Source organism: Eleutherodactylus coqui, chromosome 5, assembly GCF_035609145.1.
Source record: "Eleutherodactylus coqui strain aEleCoq1 chromosome 5, aEleCoq1.hap1, whole genome shotgun sequence".
In the NCBI taxonomy this organism is placed as follows: Eukaryota; Metazoa; Chordata; class Amphibia; order Anura; family Eleutherodactylidae; genus Eleutherodactylus; species Eleutherodactylus coqui.
Window position 1 is genome coordinate 96,320,122 of NC_089841.1, and position 22,756 is coordinate 96,342,877.

Below are 22,756 nucleotides of genomic sequence, written 5' to 3' on the forward strand. Positions count from 1 at the left end.
TACAGGCTGCAGCAGGGGAAAAGAGAGAAAAATTACAGGCTACAGCAGGGGAAAAGAGAAAAATTACAGGCTACAAGTCATATAATGGCCAAAGATGATGTTATTTATGTACACACAAGGCAGCCGATTCTGAAGTCATCTCTAAAAAGTTAAGCAAGCTAGGTGCTTTAGTGGACTTCTAGAACCCAACATCAAGCACTTTCTGTGCAGTGGATTCTTCTACAAATAAGTCCAACAGATCAGCAACAGTTCTTATACTTTCAAAACTTCATAATCCTTTAGAAATTAGATGCTGAAATAGCTTTGATGTGTCTTCAATATCTTATAAATAAAAATACAACACCATGTACTTAAACGACTTTATTAACACAGCCAAGCAGTGATTAACATTCACATCTATTATCACATCATACAAATGTAAATACAAAATTACTACAGTACAATATATATTCTCTGCATGATCCAAAATATTTGGTGGCCCCAAAAATGTTTAAAATTCAGCAGCTTATCAAAAACTAAAACCATAAGTTTGTTTTTTTTATTATTTAAAGTGTAGTTCAATAAGCAGAGGCAAACTTGAGAAATATCGCTTAATTTATTAGACCGGAGGGTAAGAAACTTGTGGCTCTCCAAATATTGAACTTCATCTCCAAGTATGTCCTGTCAACACCGGACTGTCCAGTCCAATGCTAGAGAGCCACAGGTTACATGAGCCTGTACTAGACTGCATGAGGATATAAGTGTAAGGTAAGGAAACAATCAGATATAAAGCTTTTATTCAGTAATGCACTCAACCTAAGTTGCCAGCAGAAAGATGCAACCATATTATGTGCCCATATCAAAAGGACTGTGGACGTGCTAATGAGAAGTGCCATTCCCTTTCTTTATGTATGTGCATATTGCTTTAGAAAAATATAACTTTGATTGTTTTATCACATGGCTGTTTGAACTGTTCTTAAATCACAGTGTTACGATTAGATTACGGATGGCTATCTATTCCAAACATAGTGCTTTGAAGTAGCCCCTAAGGAAAGTGGTCCTTAAATTTGCCCTCAGGATCCTGAGCAAGACTAGGTTTCTATAGAGGACAATAAAACATTCTTTTGATTTAGAGATTAGTCACATTCATTAACCGGCATAAACTACCTCCAGAGCGCACCTGGACAATGCTTCAGAACCATCTATTTTCAGTTTAAGAGTAACACGTATAGAAGATTAATAGCTACTCAAAAATGGGTGTCCAGCCCTTTGCCAAGACCCCCAGGGACAAATATCAGAAGTATGAATCAGGGAGTGTTTAAACAGGCACAAGGTCATAGTCTAACCACACTTTAGTTCGGGCTGACACTTGGCGACTCCCCCATTAAAAAAACGTGACAAAAGACAAGCCGTCTTGACACTCAAGATACATACAGGCTGTTTTAGTACGGGTAGTCAACAAAAGCACAAGTAGTTAAAATTGCTCCATTTATGGGCAATTTTAAACAAGACATTTGGAAGAGACAAAATGGCAACAATAAAACATTAAAAGAAGCATGGTGAATGATGTGAAGAACACAAATGAGCACACTTCATGTGGCAACTTTCATTTACAGCTATCCCTCTCAAAAGCTTTCCTTAAAAAGAGGTCGCTGGATGAAAGAATGGATTTTTTAGGAGTAAATATATGGAATTTATTTTCTTTTTTTTTTTTAGTTAATCAAAAACTTCAAAAAAAAGGGAGAGAAGTCAGTCAATGGTGAAGGCAGGAAAGCTTTGGAATTCACAAATTGCCACATTGAGTGCACAGATGTGTCCTTTGTCACCTTTCCTCTTGGCTCATAAGCAGCACAAGATGAGCAGCCTGGGGACAGGGTGACACACAAACACGAAAAAGATAGTTGTGGTACTCTGTCAGGGATTTGTATCGCAAGTGTTAGTCTTTTTCCATAATGCACCACTCACCTTGAGCCAAGAGGAAAGTCAAGAAAGGACACATCTAGTTTGACAATACTTACCGTGCCTTCCCAGAGCTGTGTGTAGCAGTGTATCCACCAGTTTGAGCACTGCATATTTCTGGAAGGGTTATTCACCAAGAAACAAATCCAATACCAGCCAAACTTTAGTGTCTGAGCAAGTCGGATCCCATCAGCCACCTTAAAAACCTATCAATTGGACCGTGGGATAGTAATGGCAGCTCTGTTCTATATTGAGTGCTTTAACCATGAAGTTTAAAAAAAAAAAAAAAAAAAAAAGATGAAAAAGGGCTTAAAAGTAATGGAAAAAGAAAAAAATACAAAAAAATGGGGGGCATCCCTGTAATGACTCTACAGTGGAGAGATGCTGAAAATCATTGGAAACCCCTTTAGCAAACAAACATTCTCCACCACCAAACTAGCTTCTAAGTGAACCCGAGTTTTCATTATAGAGTGACCATATCATTTGTGTGGCTTAGGAAGAGTATGCTTTCTGTTACCAACTTAGGTTGATGGGCAGTTTTTTCGATCATGGTTAGAGTCCTTCTAAATGGGGAAGCTCAAACAGGAAAGGTAGATATAAAAACAGTAAACACAGACCTCCTGAGGTTCCTACAACATAAAAATATTCAAGTAGAGAATCTACATCACATAGCAGCGGCTATTTCTGTAGTTTAGCACTCTAACAGCACTTTATTCAGTGTGAGAGACAGACATTGTAAGCCGTGCTTTTAGCATGCCAAGAGGCAGAAACACTGGAATGTAACAAGACAAAGACCCACAATTTTATAAACATTCCATTGACATTCAAAAACTGTCAAGACTAGACCACAATAGTAAGAAGTTTAATATATCCCATGATGCAAGAATCAAGGAACTATTGATGGTTAAACTGAAAAAGGCAACCCTGTCTCCTGTGATCATTAAAGCGGATTGATATTACAGTGTCAAAAAATGGCTTTTTGTGAGATTAAATTTAAAAACAAAAAACACTGAAAATATCCATGACATGACCCGTTTTTCCCCTTATAAAATATTTTTTTTTGCATTTGAATGGTTTTATTATTTCTCATTCTCAGATTTCCAGGAGACAGACAAATATGGTAATGGACGCACAGGGACATTTGATTGCTGACCTGCATTTTCTTGTATAAACTACATTTGTACAATTAACTTTTATTTTTTTTTTGAGTTTGGTAGATTTGTAATATTTCAACTAAGAGCATGTTTTTGGCATGCAAAATTCTAAAAAAATAAAATAAAAAAACCACTAAAAACACTAGTGCATATCCCATCTCCACCTTGATTGCTGCTCCGAAAGAAAATGACCCATCAAGTAAAATTGCTTTTTTTTTCTTCTTTAAAGTCAAAATTCGCTTTTATCAAGATTAACAGGAGCAGTCATTGTTTATGACAGCCAATTAGATTGCAGGGCAACTCTTGAATTAAAACTGGAATAAACTTGAAATTAACCGCCAACTCAATTCCACTTGTGCCCCCTTTCCCCCCCCCATTCTTATGCAGCAGCATTATATATGTCCTTTAATCCTTTAACTACGTTGCCTTTAATTTTTAGTCCTTTCGTCTCCTGTTAGGTTAAGGTTTAGTGCAATAGTTTTCACCTCAAAATCGTCAACGAATAAAACCATGCAAATTAGGGATTTTTTTTCGCTTTACAAAATAGATTACAAATGTTTATTTCGCTAAACGAATTGAACAAATATAGAAAAATGGTTATGGCTTAACATTGCTTGCAAGCTTTATAGAATCTGCTCTAAGAAAATGGAGAGTGTTGGTTTAACTCTGACCGGCAGAGTTAACAAAATTGTCTCGAAAGTAGATTTCTTTATCATCATGGGATACCACTGAGGCAATCTGAATTAATAAAGACTTGCACTTTTACACGGACACCTTCGTTAAGAGTGCCAGTTAAAAAATTTTCACATTCACAGTACGTAAGAAAATACACATGGAAAGAAAAATAAAAGGTTAAATTAATAAGGGTTTATTCACAGGAATACAAGTGAAGAAAAGCAACAAAAAGCGGAACAAAATGAAATGGGGGAAGAAAATAAAGGGGAACCAGAACCCATCTTTCATTCTGATGCTATTTTGATTTGCACCCCAATGTATCTGCTTAGGGTACAAAGGGCCACCAGCATGCGCCAATAGACAGCAGATAGATACCCTGCTAGTATGAGCTTAATGGTATATGATCATGCTTTAAAAAAAAAAAAAAAAAAGAAAAGAAACAAAAAAAAGGGGGTAATACATTAAAGTGAAAATCACTAGAATTATAGCAATTTACCTCGATGTCTACAGTTTTCAAAATGCGCCACCTAACATATATTCATCCTTTTAGACTGATCTTACTCCACAGAACTTGTAGTAATCACTAGTATTTAACCATGCAAAAAGCACACCACACTGACAGCACAGAGGCAACGAGGTTTTCCACAAGTAGATCAGTTTTCCACATTGTGATACAATACATTTTTTTTTTTGTTTCGCTTTGCTTCTCAAATTGACAGATGCTGGAGATATCACTTTATTGTTGTTTAGACCTCTTTCCATCAGATAGGCTTGCAATACAGTGTGGCAGGCCCTATTGATAGGTTAAGGGCTAAGGTCTAACCGTACTCTGCAGCACTTAAAATGTAGATATCCTCAAATTATACCTAAAAAAACAAAACCTAAAGACAGACAATTAATGCATATTTCACCTGTAAACAGAAATAAAAAAATCCTGGCGCATATGGGTACGTGTTGGCCTATCTTAATGTGTGATACAAGCATGCTACTTAACTCACTAAAGTTTATTTTAAATTTTATTTAATTTTTTTTTAACCACTAGAAAGAATCCTGGACTGCAGACCCCTAAACAAGGAAAATCCTCATGACACTGCACTAAGGTGCAAAGCACTTTGCAATCTTAAACATTAGAACAAATGCCTTGGTTTTTCAGATTTTGTTTTTGCTGCCAAAAACCCTGCAAAAATTAACATTCAGCAAAGGAGTGACTCTTAAAAAAATATATACTTCTATTAAAGATTTATAGTAAACTAAAAATAGGGAGGTTTTGTTTTTCTTTTTTTTTACATTTTTGTTTTATTCTAAGTTACTCTCCCTCCTGAAAAGAAAAAAAAATATAATCATAAAAAAAAAAAGAAATTACTAAATTTGGCATTTTGTTGATGTCAATTTATGCAGATCTTAACTGATGTCACAGGCATCTGAAGTGCAATTGCAATTACCTGCACTTAATACACATAGCAAGCTGTGTTTAACTTCGCCAACTTCATCTAGTTATGTCTTCATTAACATGCAAACACAGAACTCCCAATTAGTGGGATAGTTAGGCAACCCTTTGCTTTAAAATATATGCAATTTACTGCTATAACCCCATTCTGAAGATTTCCTCTGAAGTGTGCAAAAAATTATTTTTCTCTTACTCCACCCCCTTTAGAGTCCAATTTTAAAGGTACTCATTTAAAGTACATTTCCCCGTATACCAGAATGTGCTGTTTGGCGATTAGAATTTGCTTCTTCACATCCAGTGCAGAATTGTTAAGGAGACATGTTTCCACCCACATAGGCTCCAGACGTTTAAACGTTTCCCGACATCGACTTAATACAGTGACGGCAACACCTCCCTCCCGCCCCTCCCAGTAGGCTTTGGGATTGTACTGTGTTCCCTACTGGTTTGCCCTTCCCCCCTACAATAGGGTAGCTTTTCCCTGGGTGCAGAGGCTCCCCCGCTGTCTCCCAGACTGAAGGACCTAAAAGGAAACAAAGAAGAACAATGTTACCATGACAGTTTACCAAATTCCTAGTGATCAACACCAAAAGAACACAAAAAAAAAAAAAAATGGTAAAATCCATTGAATGCAGTCAGCACCATTAGGCCAGTTTCAGACAAGCATATTACAGCTGCAATTTAGACCAGGACACAAGTCCGTATTACGGATGCAATAATGCAGCAGTAAGATGGTCATCTGAAACCAGCCTTATCAAGATTCTTTTTAACTTACCCCTAATGTTGAGACTGCAGCTAGAGTACATCTAGGTTAAACTCCATAGTAAGCTGCAAGACGTTCTTTAAGGGGGGGCGGAAACTGGTCTGAGAAGCGTCTCCAATTTTCTTCCCCTACTTGATTTTTAAATCCATGAAGGATCTACAAAGCAGAAATGTAATTAGACTGAAAAAAATATCTTAATTCCTCCATGGGTTAACAAGCAGAGAATTCTGCGATCACAGCCGAGTATAAACTGTGTAATCTATGCAAACAAGAACGGTCGCTAAAGCTTCCGGGCCCGAGGTGTAAGCATTGCCAGCAAGCTGCTAAATTCGCCTCTGTTAAATACACACTGCTCTCCATCAATCAGAATCCGTGGATTAACATAATTCTGCCAATGTCAAACCCCCACTGTCACCGCTCTGTAATTCTAGATTTACAGAGATTATTTCCCATGAGACTTGTTAACTTTTTATAGTTTGCACTAGAGACAACTTAAATAGGAAGCCAGTTACCAGTCCGGATAGAGGTGGAGAAACCAATGGTCAATTAGAGAGCATTCCAAATGTGGAGGTGTTACAGCACCTAATAGGCTTATACTTTGTGAAGTTGAGTTGTGATAATTTTTGTGTTGTATGTAAATCATACCTGAATGGTCTAGTGGGCAGGCCCGGACAATGTTGGCTGTCCATAGTGCGCTCCAATCCCCACCAACCATTCTCGGACAGGACTCTGGATGGCATAGAAATCATCCATGTCAATCAGTCTCACGCAACCATAGACCACCACATGCACAGGTTGTTCAGCCCTATTGTAGGCAGAATCGATCAGCTCTTCTGCACATATGCAGGTCTGTGGTTCAATAGATGGACAGGATTGTGGATGACATAGGAGATGTCACTTGTCACACAGAGAATGCCCAGGGATTGAAGGGCACTACAAGTAGAAGAGCTTAGACAGGTTTACCCATTAGACCATTCATGTATAATTTACACGCAGTGAGGGAATTATTAAAACCCAGTTTTACAAGGTAAGAGGGCATTAGAAACTAACAGCACAACGTTTGGGATGCTGTAACTTATTGTGCGCTGGGTGTCATTGGTCTCACTAGCTCCGACCTGGTGCAACATGCTCTTTAAAGTAAAGTAGTTAACCAGGCAAACAAGTGTTTTTTTCCGCAAAGACACACAGAAGTGCAAAAAAAAAAAAAAAAAAATTTATATATTTTTAGCAGTTTGATAAAAAAAAAAAAAAAAAAAATTCTTTGCAGAACAATATGCACATTTAACTCAATCACCCACCACTCCTGTTTCAATGGTACCCCCTCTGCTCTTCACTTCTTGCTGCAGCAGCGAAAGCAACCTGAGCCTGACACAAGGACATATGATCACTGCAGTCAAAAGCCTGAAGGGAATCAGACTGGCTGCAGCCGTCACATGTCCCCGTTGTCGGTGACATCGCTAAAGGAAAGAGCAATCACTGCAAAAAAGGGAGCGGGGAATTAGGGGAGGAGAGTGTATAACTTTTGTGCGTGTGCCGTGTACAGTAAGCAACTTTTCAAAAATACAATTGTTTGTCTGGATACCCCTTTAAAGCTTTTGGATCTGAACATACATACTTTTTAAATTAAATCCCTAAAAGGCAAGACCCCAAACAACCGTATAACCCTTAACTTGATTTGTTATAACAGTTTACAACATTTTCAAAATATGGTCAAATATCTCTGCCCAGAAATGCTGTAATGACATTCAATACTCTGAGCGGTATTGCGCCCGGCCTTCAAAATATAAGAGCCAAATAGTGTTGTTGTGGTTCCCTCCTATATGCAGATGCAAGGTCTGAAATAAACTCTACCTTATAAAACATGTCCCGGAGGTCTTCCTTTGGATTAATCCAAGATGCAACGGCATCACAGAAAAAAATAAAATCCTGCAAATGAAGACAAGCATTCAATGAACACACAGCTTATTTAACACACGCAGCAAATGCACATGAACATGGCTACTTGCTGTGTACTGCGTATTTTACACGCAGGACACAGACACCCGTGAGTGAGCCCTAATAGCACTTCAGCAAGTGATATGCAACACTGATTCATCACTAATGCATTCTAACATTAGAAGGAAGCAAACTATGGAAAAGGACTTGTAGGTTTCTGTAACTGAAGAGTGACCATGGCTACTTCAACATGGATGAATTGGGTGCCCAGCTAACAGATTGACTTAGGCCACTTGCACACAAATGGATCGGATTCCACATGCAAGAGCCCGCAGTGGAATCCGGGCCCGCAACCCTGCATACCTGTCATTTCTCCTCTTTCCTCTGTACTGCGGATGGCTGCGGTGAGCTTCTGTCAGACACAGATAGTACAGATTTAAAAGAAACGAAAAAAAAATGTTTGTTCCCGCACCTTCGCTAGGTGATGACATGGGTACCCACGACTTTTCTGCAATGTCAATTGCAGAAGGGCTGTGGGTCAGATGGCATCCATTGACTTCAATGGAAGCTGTGTGGACACCGCACAAAAATAAAGCATGCTGCGATTTTTCCTCAGCTGAAATGAAGCTGATAAAGTGCTACTGGACATGAGTGTCCATCAGCACTTTATGCAAAACGGTCGCTAAAAGGGTCAATCTTTCAATCGTTTGCAAGACTGTCTTTGCGTGTAAATGAGCCTCGAGTAGAATCATCCTAAAACTGCATGAGCCGGTCACCAGCCAGTATCTGTGTATATATAGATAGGAGATATTAGGTTGTGGGGAATACTGTCAGATGAAGGGGGTTAGGTTCTGAGTGAGTTTAGAAGAGGAGTAAAATAAAGAGCTCTTTATAGGGGGAAAGTGATAGGATTCAATGAGATCTGTTTCTAGGACATGCTCAAAAATCTGGATACTGGCGATTAAAACGATTGCCCAAGGTAGCACATTCCAGATAACCGGTGCAGCTGGAGAAAAGTCTTGGAGAAAGGAGTGGGAGGTTTGGATTTCAGAGGCTGTTAATCCAAGACCATCAGTAGAACAGAGAGCACAGCCAGAGTTGTACACAGATGAGAGAGGAGATGCAGGGCAGTGCCACACCGTGGAGAGCCTTATGGGATAATAGAATCTTCTGTCCAGCATCTAGCTATAACTCTTACCTGAACTACACCTCCAGGATTAACAGTGATCATTGTAGAAATTCCTCGGAAAGCAGAATCTTTCTCCTCATTGTCTCGGATATTCCGTAATGAAGTGCACCTACAAATAATAGCAAACCTTACTTATTCCATGAAGATCCAAGAAGCCACAAAAGAAACTGGGTAATAAGAGAGTTAACATCTAAAATAATTCTGTTTCGTGCTGCTCTATATGCACGTGCCACATTCTTGGACTGAACAAAGTACAGCAAATATTCAGAACTAGGCTACAAAAATGTAGAATCTAACTTTACTGGAGAATTAGGAACAATCTCAAAATAATTGGAAAATTTGATTTCAACCATGTATACTACTGTAAGGTCAAGGAGCAGAAAAAGCTTTGGGGATGCTATCACTTTCACAATGTGACACATTTAATAAGATTATTATTGACTGAGAGAATGTTGCCAGTGTTACCGGTCTAGTGTAGGACGTAACACATTGGCATGTGATGTATGTGCATGCAGCATGTTTGGAAACCTTAATTGATGCCCTTTACATGTACCTATTGCCATACACCGTGGAGGCTGACGTTTGCAAGTGATATACTTGTTTATTGTATGAATAAGTGGGAATTAGTCGCATTACTGAGGCGCAAAAGTCATGTCTCAGTGTAGCCAACAAAATGGCGGCCTCCTACTGGCAATGGGTAAAACTTTAAAACAAGCTTTATAAACACAGCAAGCATGTGACAATCTTATCCCATGCTCCCATGCATCAATTAGTCGTTAGCCACAACAGAAATGATAAGACTTGTAAATGACAATGCTTGGAAGAAATAAAAAATGTGACAAACTATAGGACAAGATTAGTCACATGTCTGACGATGGATAAGGATTGTGTAGTAACTGACGGAAAATCAAAAAACAAAATAAAAGTCTAAAAATGTGAACTGTAAAGAAAACATGAAGAGAAATGAATTTAAAAAAAGATTGAAGAATACACACCAGGGTCTTATAAACTGCTGTAGCATGGGGGCCACCTCTTGAGGACAAACGTAACCAAGACGACCAATTGTTATTGCTAAGGCAACGCAATCACGGTTATACACCACCAAACGCCAACCAAGACATGAGCAAATGAGGGGGGAGGAGAAAAAATAAAGAAAAAAAACAACAAATAACTCAGAAACAGAAAACAGAATCTGTGTATGATAATAAACATAAGATATCACTAGTGTAGTTTATGAACACTGCCTCCGCAAAGGTAGTGACATATGGCATAACTGTCAGAAGGAGGTTAGGGCTGAAGAGGAGTGGAAGGGTGGAGAAAGGAGGGCTGGGAGAAAAAGGAAAGAAAAGAAAAAAAGAAGGAGAGAGAACACCTAAAACTTAAAGCCTTCATTCTCTGATCAAATGGGAAGATTGGCATTTTTTACGAAAACCAATAAATTTTCCGTAAGGTAAAAAGCCGATGCTGGCAAAATGTTAATTAGTGGGAACGCAATTTCTATCATGATTGTAAGCTGTCAATTTTGGTAAAATCTGCAACCAAATACTTAAGGTTTGTGACATGAGCTACCACACAAAACCACTATGTAATGCAGAATCCAGGAACACTTAGGCCTCATGCACGCAGGCATAATTAAGAAGGGTTACCGGAGCAAAAAAAAAGCTTTGGAAAACCACTGGGTGTGGCAAAACAAGAAAAAGCCATAAACAAGAAAAAGCCATACCCCCTCCTCACCCAATCCCCTGCCACTCCACTTTGTGCTGACATCACTAATACCAAAAACATGTGACGGCACCAGCGGCAGGGAGACTGGGTGAGGAGAGTATGGCGTTATGGTTTTGCCACCACTCGGCTACTTGAAAAAAATTATTTGTTCTGCCTACATAACTCCTTTAAGGCTTCCTACAGCCTGTGTTGTAGAGTCATAGCACGGAACCCATAGACGTCTGGGCCTCATGTATCTCAGGCTCTGTGCACACGGCTTTCATGTCAAGGGATATCACTCCTAACACAGGTGCTAAAATGGAATTTCTGCACGTTTGTGGGTAGTAAGACAAAGCCTTCAGTTGATGAATCCGTGCCGGCAGGTAAGCCAGATCCTCTGGAACACCAGAGAAAAAGGCAACCTTAAAAGTGTACTTTTACCAAAGAATCACCATCAGGGGATATCATCTTAATCTTTTGTAAAGCACATTTCAGGGCATTATTTCATACCACTCCTGCCCCACAGTAAAACTTTTCTAACCACGGTTATGTTCTAGTCCTGCACAGTCATTACATTAAGAGTTCCTCCAATCCAAAAATAATAAAGCTGGGGTGGAAAGTGAAGGTAGGCATAATCCATGTAAAGCCCTTCATTGAAGCTGACATGAGCTGCGTAGTAAAATGTAAATTACAACTCCTATTTTGTGTAAAACTACCCAAATTTCTGTTCTTTCATAATATTCTTAATTCATAAATTTGCTTTGTTCTCACGATAATGCAGCAGGGACCCCAGTATGAAGTAAAGGTTGGAGACTGTGTGCACGCACTGCCATGGCAGTTTAGGTATAGAGGAGCCTACTGAGATCAGTAGGCTCCAATGTTGTATAATGGAGCTTACAACAGAGCTTGACTAATGTCTAAGCTTGTGTGCGGTGCAGCACCGACAATGGGGTGTTCATGTCATAGTATGAAGCAGAAATTGCTATTGACATAAGAACTATTGAGCTTGGCAAGTCTTGTATGTACATTTTAACCCTTTGCAATCCAATTTTAGAGTCAGGGTTTCCTAGGGAGCTCTCTCGTTCAGTCAATATACAATGGCGCCGTCTGCTGCCTAGAGCCAGTACTGCAGTATGGGACATGCTGGAGAGGCCTCCGACAACAGAGCACCCAGTAATATACAGTAAGAATACCCTGCCGGACGTCTTCCGACATCGAAGCTGTACAGCCTTCAATCAGAAGGTCTTCAGATGTCAGACAGTGGATTGGAAAGGGTTAAGGGGAAGTGCAATCTAACTTTCTTCATGTGCTCTACCAGCTACTTGTAAGCAGCCATGGCAGACTGAGCTCAACAGAAGTATACACAAAGCCCAGAAAATGTGCCTGCCCCAAGTTCAGTTTTTATGGGCGTCTCACATCACTAGAGGTTTCTGGCCATGCAACCACAGGAAATGAACAGGCCTTCATGGGTACATAGATAGGAATAGATACATTCACATTACCCCCTCAGTACATAAACCAGCCAGACCTGATCATGCACACTGACAGAAGCTCCATTAAAGGGGTTCGCCTCAGGATAGCTCATCAATAGTTGCTGGGGTCTACTGCTCAGAAACTCAGCGATCAGCACCGCTACACACAGGACTATGGAGCAGAAGCTACTGCTCCGACCTATGAAGTGGACGATCCTTGCAACTGCAGGTGCAGCTCTCATTAAAATCAATAGGTGCTGCACCTGCAGTTAGAAGCACCGGCCACTAAATAGAGGTCAGAGCGCACAGCCTCTGCTCAATTACCCTGTATGTAGTGGTGCTAACAATGGGCGCTCGATAAGCTGATTGACTAGAATCCTGAGTGCAAGGCCATTGCCGATCAATATTTCCTTAGAAAACCCCCTTTAAACTATGAAATTGTCCAAATGTTCCATCCAGCAGCAGAATCCACATGTCCCTTCATGTGTGCACAAGACATTTTTGCCATTTGAAAGGTGGGGGATGGGTCGCTAAAATAAGTTGTAAAAGGATTTTAAGTCACATTAAAAAGTGCACAGTATGGTGGGAATGGTTGTTGACGTGAAGGAAAATAGCCGTGTACACTTATGCTGATTGCGAGTCACGGGAAGCTTTTATCACATCAAACGTGACAGCATAATAGGAGGTAAAACAAGGCTGTGTTTTAGAAGTGTTCTCTCATACAGAGACAGATGGTTAATGCTAGAGACAAGAGAAATGGGAGGAGGAAGATGTTGGAAGAATCGTATAAAAAATTCTGTAAGCAAAACCAAACATACTAAAAAAGTCAGCAGATTTGTATAGAAGCAGAATAAAACAAAACCTATGTTCAGGTGACAAACTATGCAACATTCCCATTGAACAGGCATTTGTGAACAGTCTAATGACAGCATGCATTTAAAGCAGAGGATGCACTTTCAGATTAAAAGCTCAATGTGGGACCGTCTTAAGCACATATAAAAGGGGGGGGGGGGATGTAATTTTGGTCATCTGCAATACCAACTCAGGCCACTGCACTGTGGTCAGCGTGATCTGCTCCTGCGTTGTCCATAGTGATAGTGGCACCAGGAAACAACTGTTCAGCAGGGATCCAAAGCAAGGGGCCCACACTGATCTATTGATCTGTCCTGAAGACAGGTCATCAATTGAGAATAAAAAAAGTCCCATACACTTCTTTAAAGTGTCCATACATCAATAGCAGCCGGCCAAACAGCTAATGCATCTCAACGGAGCTTTGAAATTTAACAAGCCCGATTATCCTTTCTCCTGCCAGGGAAAAAAGAAAATGGGAGGACCCCATATAAAAAAAGTTACTCTCATTCCAATTGGTAAGATCAAATGACTTGTCTATTCTGCATAGGGGCCTTTAGCTTCCCCTGGGAAACATGCGATGCCAAGTGTCTGGCAGCGACTTACCTGCCTCTATCTGTTGCAGTAAACATACACACATAGCCGACAGCTCTTACGCAAGGCCAGCTATAGTTTGTTGGTGTTTCAGTTAACCAAGACTGAGAAGCAGCATATCCAATGCTGGTCGGTCACTAATAGTTTCCCCCAGGGAGGTGTGGCACTAGATGTGCTCAGCAGGTGCCCAACCACCACCACCACGACCAAATACACCAATCAGTTAAGACACACCCCAATATAATTTAAGGGGTTGTCATGATTTTTTGAAAACTTTCCCAAAACGGCACCATTCCTGTCTACAACTCTTCTTGGTATTACAGCCAATGGACCTGATCTGCAATATAGGCTCAACTTAAAAGACAGAACTACTATGGGGCACCAAGTAGTTTTTTTTTTTTTCCATTTAAAAAAATAAATCACTTTTCAAAAATAAAATATCTAAGATTAGTCTGGAAATGTCAAGCAAAGGTAGGACAAACTTTATACTTTCATGCAGTCATTTTGCATTGTATCCCACAGTGAACTTTTAGCCAAAAAGTGCATCACATTCAACATATACAAAAAGAAAATACAAAAACTAAAAAGAAAACTGAAATACATTAATATATGAACCCTCTAGTATTTGTTCTTGGTACAGATGTAAACAGTTCAATTTAATTTCATATAGGGATTAAAATGAGAATAAGGGTACACTCACACGGCAGAAATGCTACGGATTTTCAGCAGCAGAATGTCACATCAAGAACTTGACACCGTCGGTGCAGATTTTGACTCAGAATAACCGGCAGACACGCAGAAGAGTTTTGCCTGTGCCACACGCCTCTTATCTGCCAATACTGCGATCGGCGCATACCAGAAACTGCCACTGAGCGCCACCACCAGTCATGTGATGCAGAAGTGGCATCACATGACCAGCACATTAAAAACACCGGCGCTCAGTGGCAGTTACCAGTGTGCGCTGTGCCCTGGGTACAGCAGTGCTCAGTATTGGGAGGCGAGGAGTGCAGCGCAGGATCGACAGATGATTTCAAGTCAAAACCTGCACCAATGATGTGGGTTCTGATGGGATTTCTGCTGCGGGAATGCTGCAGATTTTGATACGGAAAATGGGCAGCATTTCCACTAGATGTGAACATACCCCAAAGACTATTATGCCGGTCTAAAGCGGTCTCTGGCTGAGACAGACCCCAGCGTTACCCTGCTGCATCAGACATAACACTAGCTATAAAACAGCATTACTGTATAGGAGCTTTTACCAACATGCAACATTGTAATGGAACAGGCCTGTACACTTTCCTGGTGGTATATGTAGCAGGCAACCATCTAACTGAAGAAAAAGCTCATCTTTAGAGTATTATAGCAAAAGGGGTAAAAGATGCTGAAATAATAAAGTGGAAGAAACAAGGCTACACATTGTGCCAGCAAACAATTAAGTCATTTTAGTCAAAACACAGAATGCCGATTGGAAATGAACCCCAAGTCTGTGCCTGCAAAACAGCCGGCAAGCGGTACCTGTATTTTCTAAGAGAGTCTTTGGTGTGTTGGGCCTGTTAATGATTTCTACAAGTTGGTGCAACACCAGTGGGATATAAGGCTGCATTTCAGCACCTAAAAAATAAAACAGACAACCCTTATCTTCAATGATGAAAGTGACTGCCACCAGACGTTCATACACATCATGTAATCTGCTAGCCTGTAAACCGTCCTATGGAGTGCACCCATGGAGGACAATGGATGACAGAAGCTAGTTCTTCCACATATTTTCATCCATTGGCTAGGTCCATGCCGAGTGGAAGCCTCAGAAATGGACAGTCCTGTACCAGCTCAGACTCCTACAGGAACCAGCGTTTCCATTTCTGATTCAGAAGAAGCAGCATTTACAATCAGTCTTGCTAGTTTTTGCTATGTGCTCCAAAAGCACTCAAGCCAACGATTAGAAATTGTGCTGCACTGCATGCTGGGAGGCATTTCACAGATATATTCGTCTTCTGTACATTGACGTTGACTGATCCACTTACATGGATACTCCAGGTAGAACATCACTTTATGTATAACCCTATACACATTATATACAGGTAAGTTACATTTTATCACAGACTTATTAGAAATTTGGAATTCCTGTACTGGTTAAGAGGACTGATAGAAGGAAAGCCGTTCCCATTAACTAGTTACGACAAAAAAAACCTCTAGTCTTTGCCTTGTTCCATGTTGTAGTCAAAATGGTGAACCTATAGGGGCACTTAACTTCCTCCATCTTAAAGGGGCTACTCCAGGAAAGCAATTACCCAACTGCAGTATAGTGGATACTTTGCCGATTGGTGGGGTCCGGCCACTAAGATCCTCCCCATTCTTGAAAACAGGAGTCCAGTGCAACCGGGAATGAAAGCAATAGTGGTCACACTCCATCTATTAGAGTGGGACTGAAGGAGATAGCCGAGTGCTCGAACTCATGACCTGTTATTTCTAGCCAACATACAGCTGAAGAGAAGGAAACAGACCCTTGGTTTCTGCATCTCTATCGTAATTAAGGGTTTTGTTTTCACTCATTGATTTCTAGTTTTGAGCCCCGCCTTAAAAAAAAAGAAAAAAAAAGAATGCAAGACACCACAAATATATGTACGGTTCTTAAAGGGTTTTCTGAGTCGTTGATATTGATTGCCTAGCCCTAGGACAGGCCATCAGTATCAGATTGGTAGAGGAGTCTGAATCAACACTCCTACAATCAAGCTGATTGAAGGGGGCTGAAGCTAGCACCACATCTCCATACATTCTGTAGTGGCTGTACCTGGTACTGCTGCTGCTTCTTTCCATTCCTGTGGACGGGACAGAGCTGGACTATCAGGCAAATACTCTACAAAACGTATGAGTGCTGTGCCTCGTAAATAAGGAAGTACCCAGAGGGCTTTGACCCCTTCTGTCACCTAGGAGGGTGTAATGGGTGTTGGAAGTCCAACGACCCGATATTGATGGCCAGTCCTATGGCTAGGCCATCAATATCAAAATCATGGGAAAAAACACCAGAAAGTTTTTTTGCAGTTTAAAGAACATTCGCACGGATTTTAAAAATGCCTTACAAATAAGACCAAAAATAGTTAATACAAAAAAATTAGACTTTTTTTAAATAGTGAATATTAACTTTAGTTGCCGTTTTAAATCAACCCAAAATACAATGGTTTTAAACCTCATGACAATGCCTAGGCAAGTGAAATACTCCGTCAATCGTGTCCATTGAGACATAAGAGGAAAGTTATAATAACTAGTGCAAGGGAACAGTGCGGTAATCCCCCCAGAGCAACCAAATCCTATTCCATCATGTTTGAGAGGACCTTGGGAAAATAAAAGCAACAAGCTTAAAACTACTTTACTCATATCGGATGGAGTAAGGATGGGGGGGGGGGGGGGGGTTACAAAAAGTCACTCTAAGTTCACTTACATACAATGCTCCTAAAAGGGTTGTACAGGTTTGCAATAAACATGTCTTTCTTTCAGAAACAGTGCCCCTCTCTTCAAAGGTGGTGTGTGGTATTGCAGATCAACCACATACATTTCAAGATGGGGTACGGTTGCAACAGGCGGCAGACTGAACAAGTGTGGTGTACTTTCTGGAGAAAAGAAGCAGCCATGTTTTATGAAACCCGTGGAACCCCTTTAAGCAGAGTTTGAAGTCAGGAAAAAAAAAAAAAGTCAAGATATTTTTTAATGGAATCAGTCGACTTGATCATGCTGTCCAAACAGCAAGCAGCACATGGTAGAGCAGAAGGAACTCAGCAGATTGTTACATAGTTATGTTGGATAGTATTCAGTATAACATGTATTTTATTAATTTAAACCAGTGTTCCCCAAACTCCAGTCCCCAGGAACCCCCAATCAGATTTGTTTCAGGATTTCCTCAGTGTTGCACAGGTGATGTAATTGACATCACAGGTGTTCTTACTATAGGAGATCCTGAAAACATGACCTGTTGGGGGTCCTTGAGGACTGGAGTTTGGGAAACACTGCTTTAAACCGTTGCACATTCTGAGCTGAACAGTCCAATGGGCAGAGCCATCAGTGATTTTCATCAACCAGTATGTAGTCATACCAGTTAGCAGTCAGTCAATGAAGGACCGCCCATTGGACTGTTCAGCTTAGAATAAGCAACAGTTTAAAGGAATAAAATACAAGTTACACCGAGTCTTTCCCTATAAAACTATCAATCTGCTCAGCTCCTCCTGCTCTATAGCACGACTGCTGCAGTTTGAATAGCATGTTTAGGCTGATATATTCCCTTTACAGCCGAATAAAATGTATGCCACAGTTACACTTCATATAACCAAAAGAAAAAAAAAAGAAAATGATGACATACCCATTTGTATAGAAATTTCACCAATTGCCCAAGTAGCGTTGTTACACACAGAAATTAGCTCCGGGTTTAAATTTGTTCCTAAAATGGGCATGAAATCGGCTAAAAAAATAAGAAACAATTGTCAATGTACAAATACCAAGAAAATGCTCAAAAAAATGCAAATAAAAAGATGACAAAATAAATTAAGTGAGACTCACCAATGCATGCTTTGACATGTTGAAAACAAGCCTTTGTGAGGTCTCCTAATAAAGCAAAAGAACTCTGTCGTACCTCTGGCATTTTATCCTAGGGAACAACGAAGAAAGAAAAAGGATTTTGTTTGAGGCTACAAAAACAAACTAGCAAAACTTATTTTTCAACAATATTTTCAAATAAAAAATAAAAAGGCATTATAACTAAATGTATTCCTACAAATGTATTTATGTACGGCTCACTGAAAACTATTCTGCACACTTGGCGAGGCTCTGCTCAAACTTGTGTTAGGCAGTTTTCAACAGGGACAATAATATTTATGGCAAGAATAGAGTAGTCTTAGCGATATTCCTTGATGTCAAACACCCTGAAAAGTGGATGGAAACCTGATGTACTACACAAGTCAATGGGATCTACCAAGAACAAGTCAGCCACTTACGGAAGTAACTCCTGACACTAGTGTGAATAGAGCCTGACTTTACAATTTTTTTTTTTTATTGCTACAGTGTTCACAACTGGTAATTCATTAGACATGTTTGAGTACAAGGTCTCATAGGCACCAGACATAGTTTACAGTATTGTTTGGAGAGCAGATGAGCCAACAGAACAGAAATAAAACCCAGCGCTTATTCTGTATGAAGAGTAGATCCCTGGTACTTTTAATCCCATCCCTCTTAGCTTACCTGCATGCACTGGTACATTAAAGTAAGGATGTTGCTCCTTGCTACAAGCTGTTCTATATTGCCTCCGAGCCCTTCCGCTAATCCACTGAGTAAATCTAGAGCCACAATCATAAAATCTTTATCTGGAGACTCAAACTGGTCCGGCTGAGCATTATGCATCTTCAAAAAAGAAAAAATATATATTATATATGTATATTAACACACCACTGCAGAAATAAAAAGTAAATGAATACTGGGCTATTGTAAGTACTTCTATGGGATAAAAGAAATGGAAGGTGAAGTGTGTTCTGACCATTCATCTATACTTCTCTGCATGTCTGGCTCATGAAACAACTACCGTGTTTCCCCAACAAATAGGACCTACCCTGATTTCTCGTGTAGCCCTAGCTATACTACATGAAAAAAAGCAAACGAAAAAACCCCAATACTCACCTAGCAGGCGCTGTCTGGGTCCCTCCAGCTCGTCTCTGCAGTTTCGGCAGGCTTCCCTTGCAGTTCTCAACCGCCGACAGAAGAACGCTTGCTGGTAACGGGGTTGTAAACCCCCGCCTTCAAGAAACGCTGGCTCTGATTGGTTCTTGAGCCATGTGGCTCAGCCAATCACTGCGGCGCTCGATGAACCAATCACAGCCATTGCATTGAATGGCTGCGATTGGTTCAAGTGCCGCAGTGATTGGTTCTTGAGCACTGCGGCTCAGTCAATCAGAGCAATCACTTGCTGGAGGCGGAGTTTATAAACCCCTTCACCAGCAAGCGATCTTCTGTCGACGGCTGAGAAGTGCAAAGAAGTCTGACGGAACTGTGGAGACCAGCGCCTGCTAGGCAAGTATTATTTTAAAAAACCATCCCCCGCAAATAAGACCCTGTGCCTCTTTTGGGGGGGCAAAAATTAATATATAGACAGGGTGTTATTTACAGGGGAACACAGTAGCTGTCAGCCAACACTGCCCAGGGAAAGCTGCTGCTCGACACATTTCCACTGCAACAGCCACAATGCCCACTAAAAAGTGTAGCCACTACTCCCCTAAAGGCTAATAGAAGATGTATGATGTCTATACCTCCTACTATAGCATATAAATTGGGGTTGCCTTCGTGACACACCCCTTTAAAAAATACTGGTACTGTTACATTAGTTTAAATGAATAAAACTATATAAATCAGAAAACTAGCAATATCTATCCTAAATGACAGCGACCAAACTCCCCCAATATGCAATAAGTTGTGAAGTTACCATTTCTTGCTGAAGAGTCTTCTGTACCAAGTTCACACACCGCTGGTATACAGGTTCACAGTAAGGTAAGAAACCAGACTGAAGTGCAGTAGCAACAGAAGATAGGCACTGAAAGGGGAAAGGCATCAGAATTACTTTGCATATTAACACTGAGTAAAAAGCTGTTCTATGGCCAGAAAACATTACAATAGTATTTATCGTTTCCATGCTGCTATTCCCTGTCACTCAATTTATTTTTGAGATTGATGATGATACCGATTACAAACCATGCTACTGCACTAGCCAAATGCAGTCTACCACAATACAGTTACCGTGGACATGTCACATGACTGATCGTTATTGCATCATGTACCAGGGGCTACTACAGGCCACCAGTCTGGCATATTACACCCTGGAATTAATATCATTGCTACACTGGAAGAGTAGAAACGCAAAGCCCATTTAACTTGACTATAAGAAAAGCAATACCACCAGTAATATAATCATCTACAAATACCAATACCTGACACCCCAGTCAGTTGTATAGGTTGGATTGCAGTAATGGAAGGTTGCCACCCAAGGTGGTCACCAACCAAGAATTATATTTGTAAACGAAAACACATTGCCAAGTACTTGCCTCAAGTAAAGGGAAAAGATCCTTGTCTTCATCCTTTAAAACGTTCCATTTCTGGATAAGTGGAGGCATCAGCATCTGAATATATTCCTATAGAAACACAAGGCTGTTAGCTAAATACCTCTACTGAATGACAAATAATGACAATACCTGCTTACTGGACAGAAAATAAGAAAATGTCCCTTTTACACTCAAACTTGACAGAGAAAATACATCCCATATACAAGACTCACTGGCTTATTTAAGTGGTGTCCAACAGAATCCGCTAGCGTTCCTATAGCATCATAAAGGATGAGCAGGTTTTTATGCTGGTATTTACTGAATGCGAAGACCAGAGTATCCAAAATGTAAGCCAAGTAAGGGACCAGCTCAGTACAAGCCTCCTCTTCTAAGGTAGCAAAGGCACTAGAGAATAAGAGTTATCATTTCAGTAATTCTATCGATGTCACGTTGGGTTATCTTCATTTCACATAATTAATCTGAATGTAAAAACAAGATGTTGATAAAAAGTGTAGATTTTAAGCAATGTTTTGCGTTGATTAACTTCATAGTATGGGTTGGGACTCCTTTTTGTGATACTGAGCACCAAATCTCCTATACAGACATTTATATGCATGTGCAGGATATTCCCAAGCGCAGCCCTGTAAGATGGCTTTGGGACTACCGTGCATTCCTTAAAGCCATACCATTTCCTTTTATTGCAGAAGAGAGGGGTGGTTGGAAGCTGTACTACAGTGTATGCTATATAGCAAGGTCTGCTGTCAAGGAACCAGTCACTCATTGGAACACAGTACAGGAGCTGCACAAGTATGTGGTCCTATGAAGGAGCCAGTGATGGCTGGAACCATTTAAAGTAAAGAATTAACCCTGCTAGGAACATAGGATATTCTGGAATAAAGATTTCTCAAATGCCCCAAAAGTGAAAAATAAAAAGGTATTTGCATATATTGACATCTGATACAAATCAGCCTTAATGATGAAAGATGAGATGATCGTTCAGTAAAAACAACAGCCATTCAGTACTGAAAGGCCGCTGTGTTATGTGAATGAAGAGGGGCGGGGAGAGCAAGAAGAGAAATCTCCTCCAGCCACCCAGCTGCGATCCAACGATACTCCCTCCTGTGCAACAGCACTGGAGCAAGTGTATGCGGCGATGAGTCTGGGGCATCATTTGCCAGACATTCGTCCCGCGTAAAGGGGCCTCAACACAAAGCAGTTTGTAACATTGCTCTAGGCATCTCTAGGGATCCTAGATGTGTGACCACTACTAGACAATCATTGCATCACATTTGTAACAGGGAAAACTTTTGGCTAGAAGCAGAGACTTCTCAAAATGGGAATAGTCCGCAGTAACGACTTTACAGGCACTAGTAGGCTTTGAAAATCAGTCTTGTGTGCATTTTGTGACGAAAGGAAAAAAAGGAAAGCCCCATGTCATGAACTTAGCAAATGGTTTTCTCCATGTAGGTTGACCAGACCATCTTTTTATTAGTAAATGGATATGAAACATGTAAAATGTAGCAAGTGATTTGCATGATTACCTGCAAGCAGCTTCTTGTACTCGCTTGTTGCTGTCGAGGATTCGTTTTAGCAGCTCTGTCATTAATGGCTTTAAATACATGTCTGGGGGCTGGCTAACTACCCAGTGTGCATAGCGACTAAGGGTCCAACAGGTAATGGAGCGCACAAGAGCCTTCTTATCAGAAAGGCACTGAATAAGGTGAGGGATGAGCTCGGGGAGATATGGGATCATACCCTGCATGCAACCTGCAACACAAAATAGTAACAAAATTTACCTAAACAAGTCCCACTAGATGAACCACAAGATATTACATTTTTGTGTTAATTGACTTTCAGAATTTTCTTCTAAGGGCTCATTCACACAACCGTATGCGTAAAACACTGTGTGGGTCACGCAGCATTTTACTGGTCCATGTGAGGAGCTGGCTACCACCGCATACGGCAGCGAGTG

At 40.5% G+C, this 22,756-nt stretch overlaps 1 protein-coding gene across 1 annotated transcript in view; it reads right to left on the reverse strand.

The window, feature by feature from the left end:
• Positions 1–345: 345 nt before the first annotated feature.
• The window catches only part of TNPO1 (transportin 1), a 63,874-nt gene continuing 41,463 nt past the window's right edge, over positions 346–22,756 (reverse strand). Inside the window, exons 12-24 of the mRNA XM_066602918.1 lie at positions 22,326–22,551; positions 21,018–21,189; positions 20,788–20,874; positions 20,172–20,279; positions 18,941–19,099; positions 18,263–18,350; positions 18,066–18,164; positions 15,233–15,328; positions 10,094–10,169; positions 9,108–9,207; positions 7,826–7,900; positions 5,987–6,130; positions 346–5,734 (exon numbers count right to left, since the gene is read on the reverse strand). Of these exons, the coding sequence (XP_066459015.1) occupies positions 6,023–6,130; positions 7,826–7,900; positions 9,108–9,207; positions 10,094–10,169; positions 15,233–15,328; positions 18,066–18,164; positions 18,263–18,350; positions 18,941–19,099; positions 20,172–20,279; positions 20,788–20,874; positions 21,018–21,189; positions 22,326–22,551 (1,394 nt within the window). The 3' untranslated portion in view covers positions 346–5,734; positions 5,987–6,022. The remainder of the gene's footprint in view (positions 5,735–5,986; positions 6,131–7,825; positions 7,901–9,107; positions 9,208–10,093; positions 10,170–15,232; positions 15,329–18,065; positions 18,165–18,262; positions 18,351–18,940; positions 19,100–20,171; positions 20,280–20,787; positions 20,875–21,017; positions 21,190–22,325; positions 22,552–22,756) is intronic.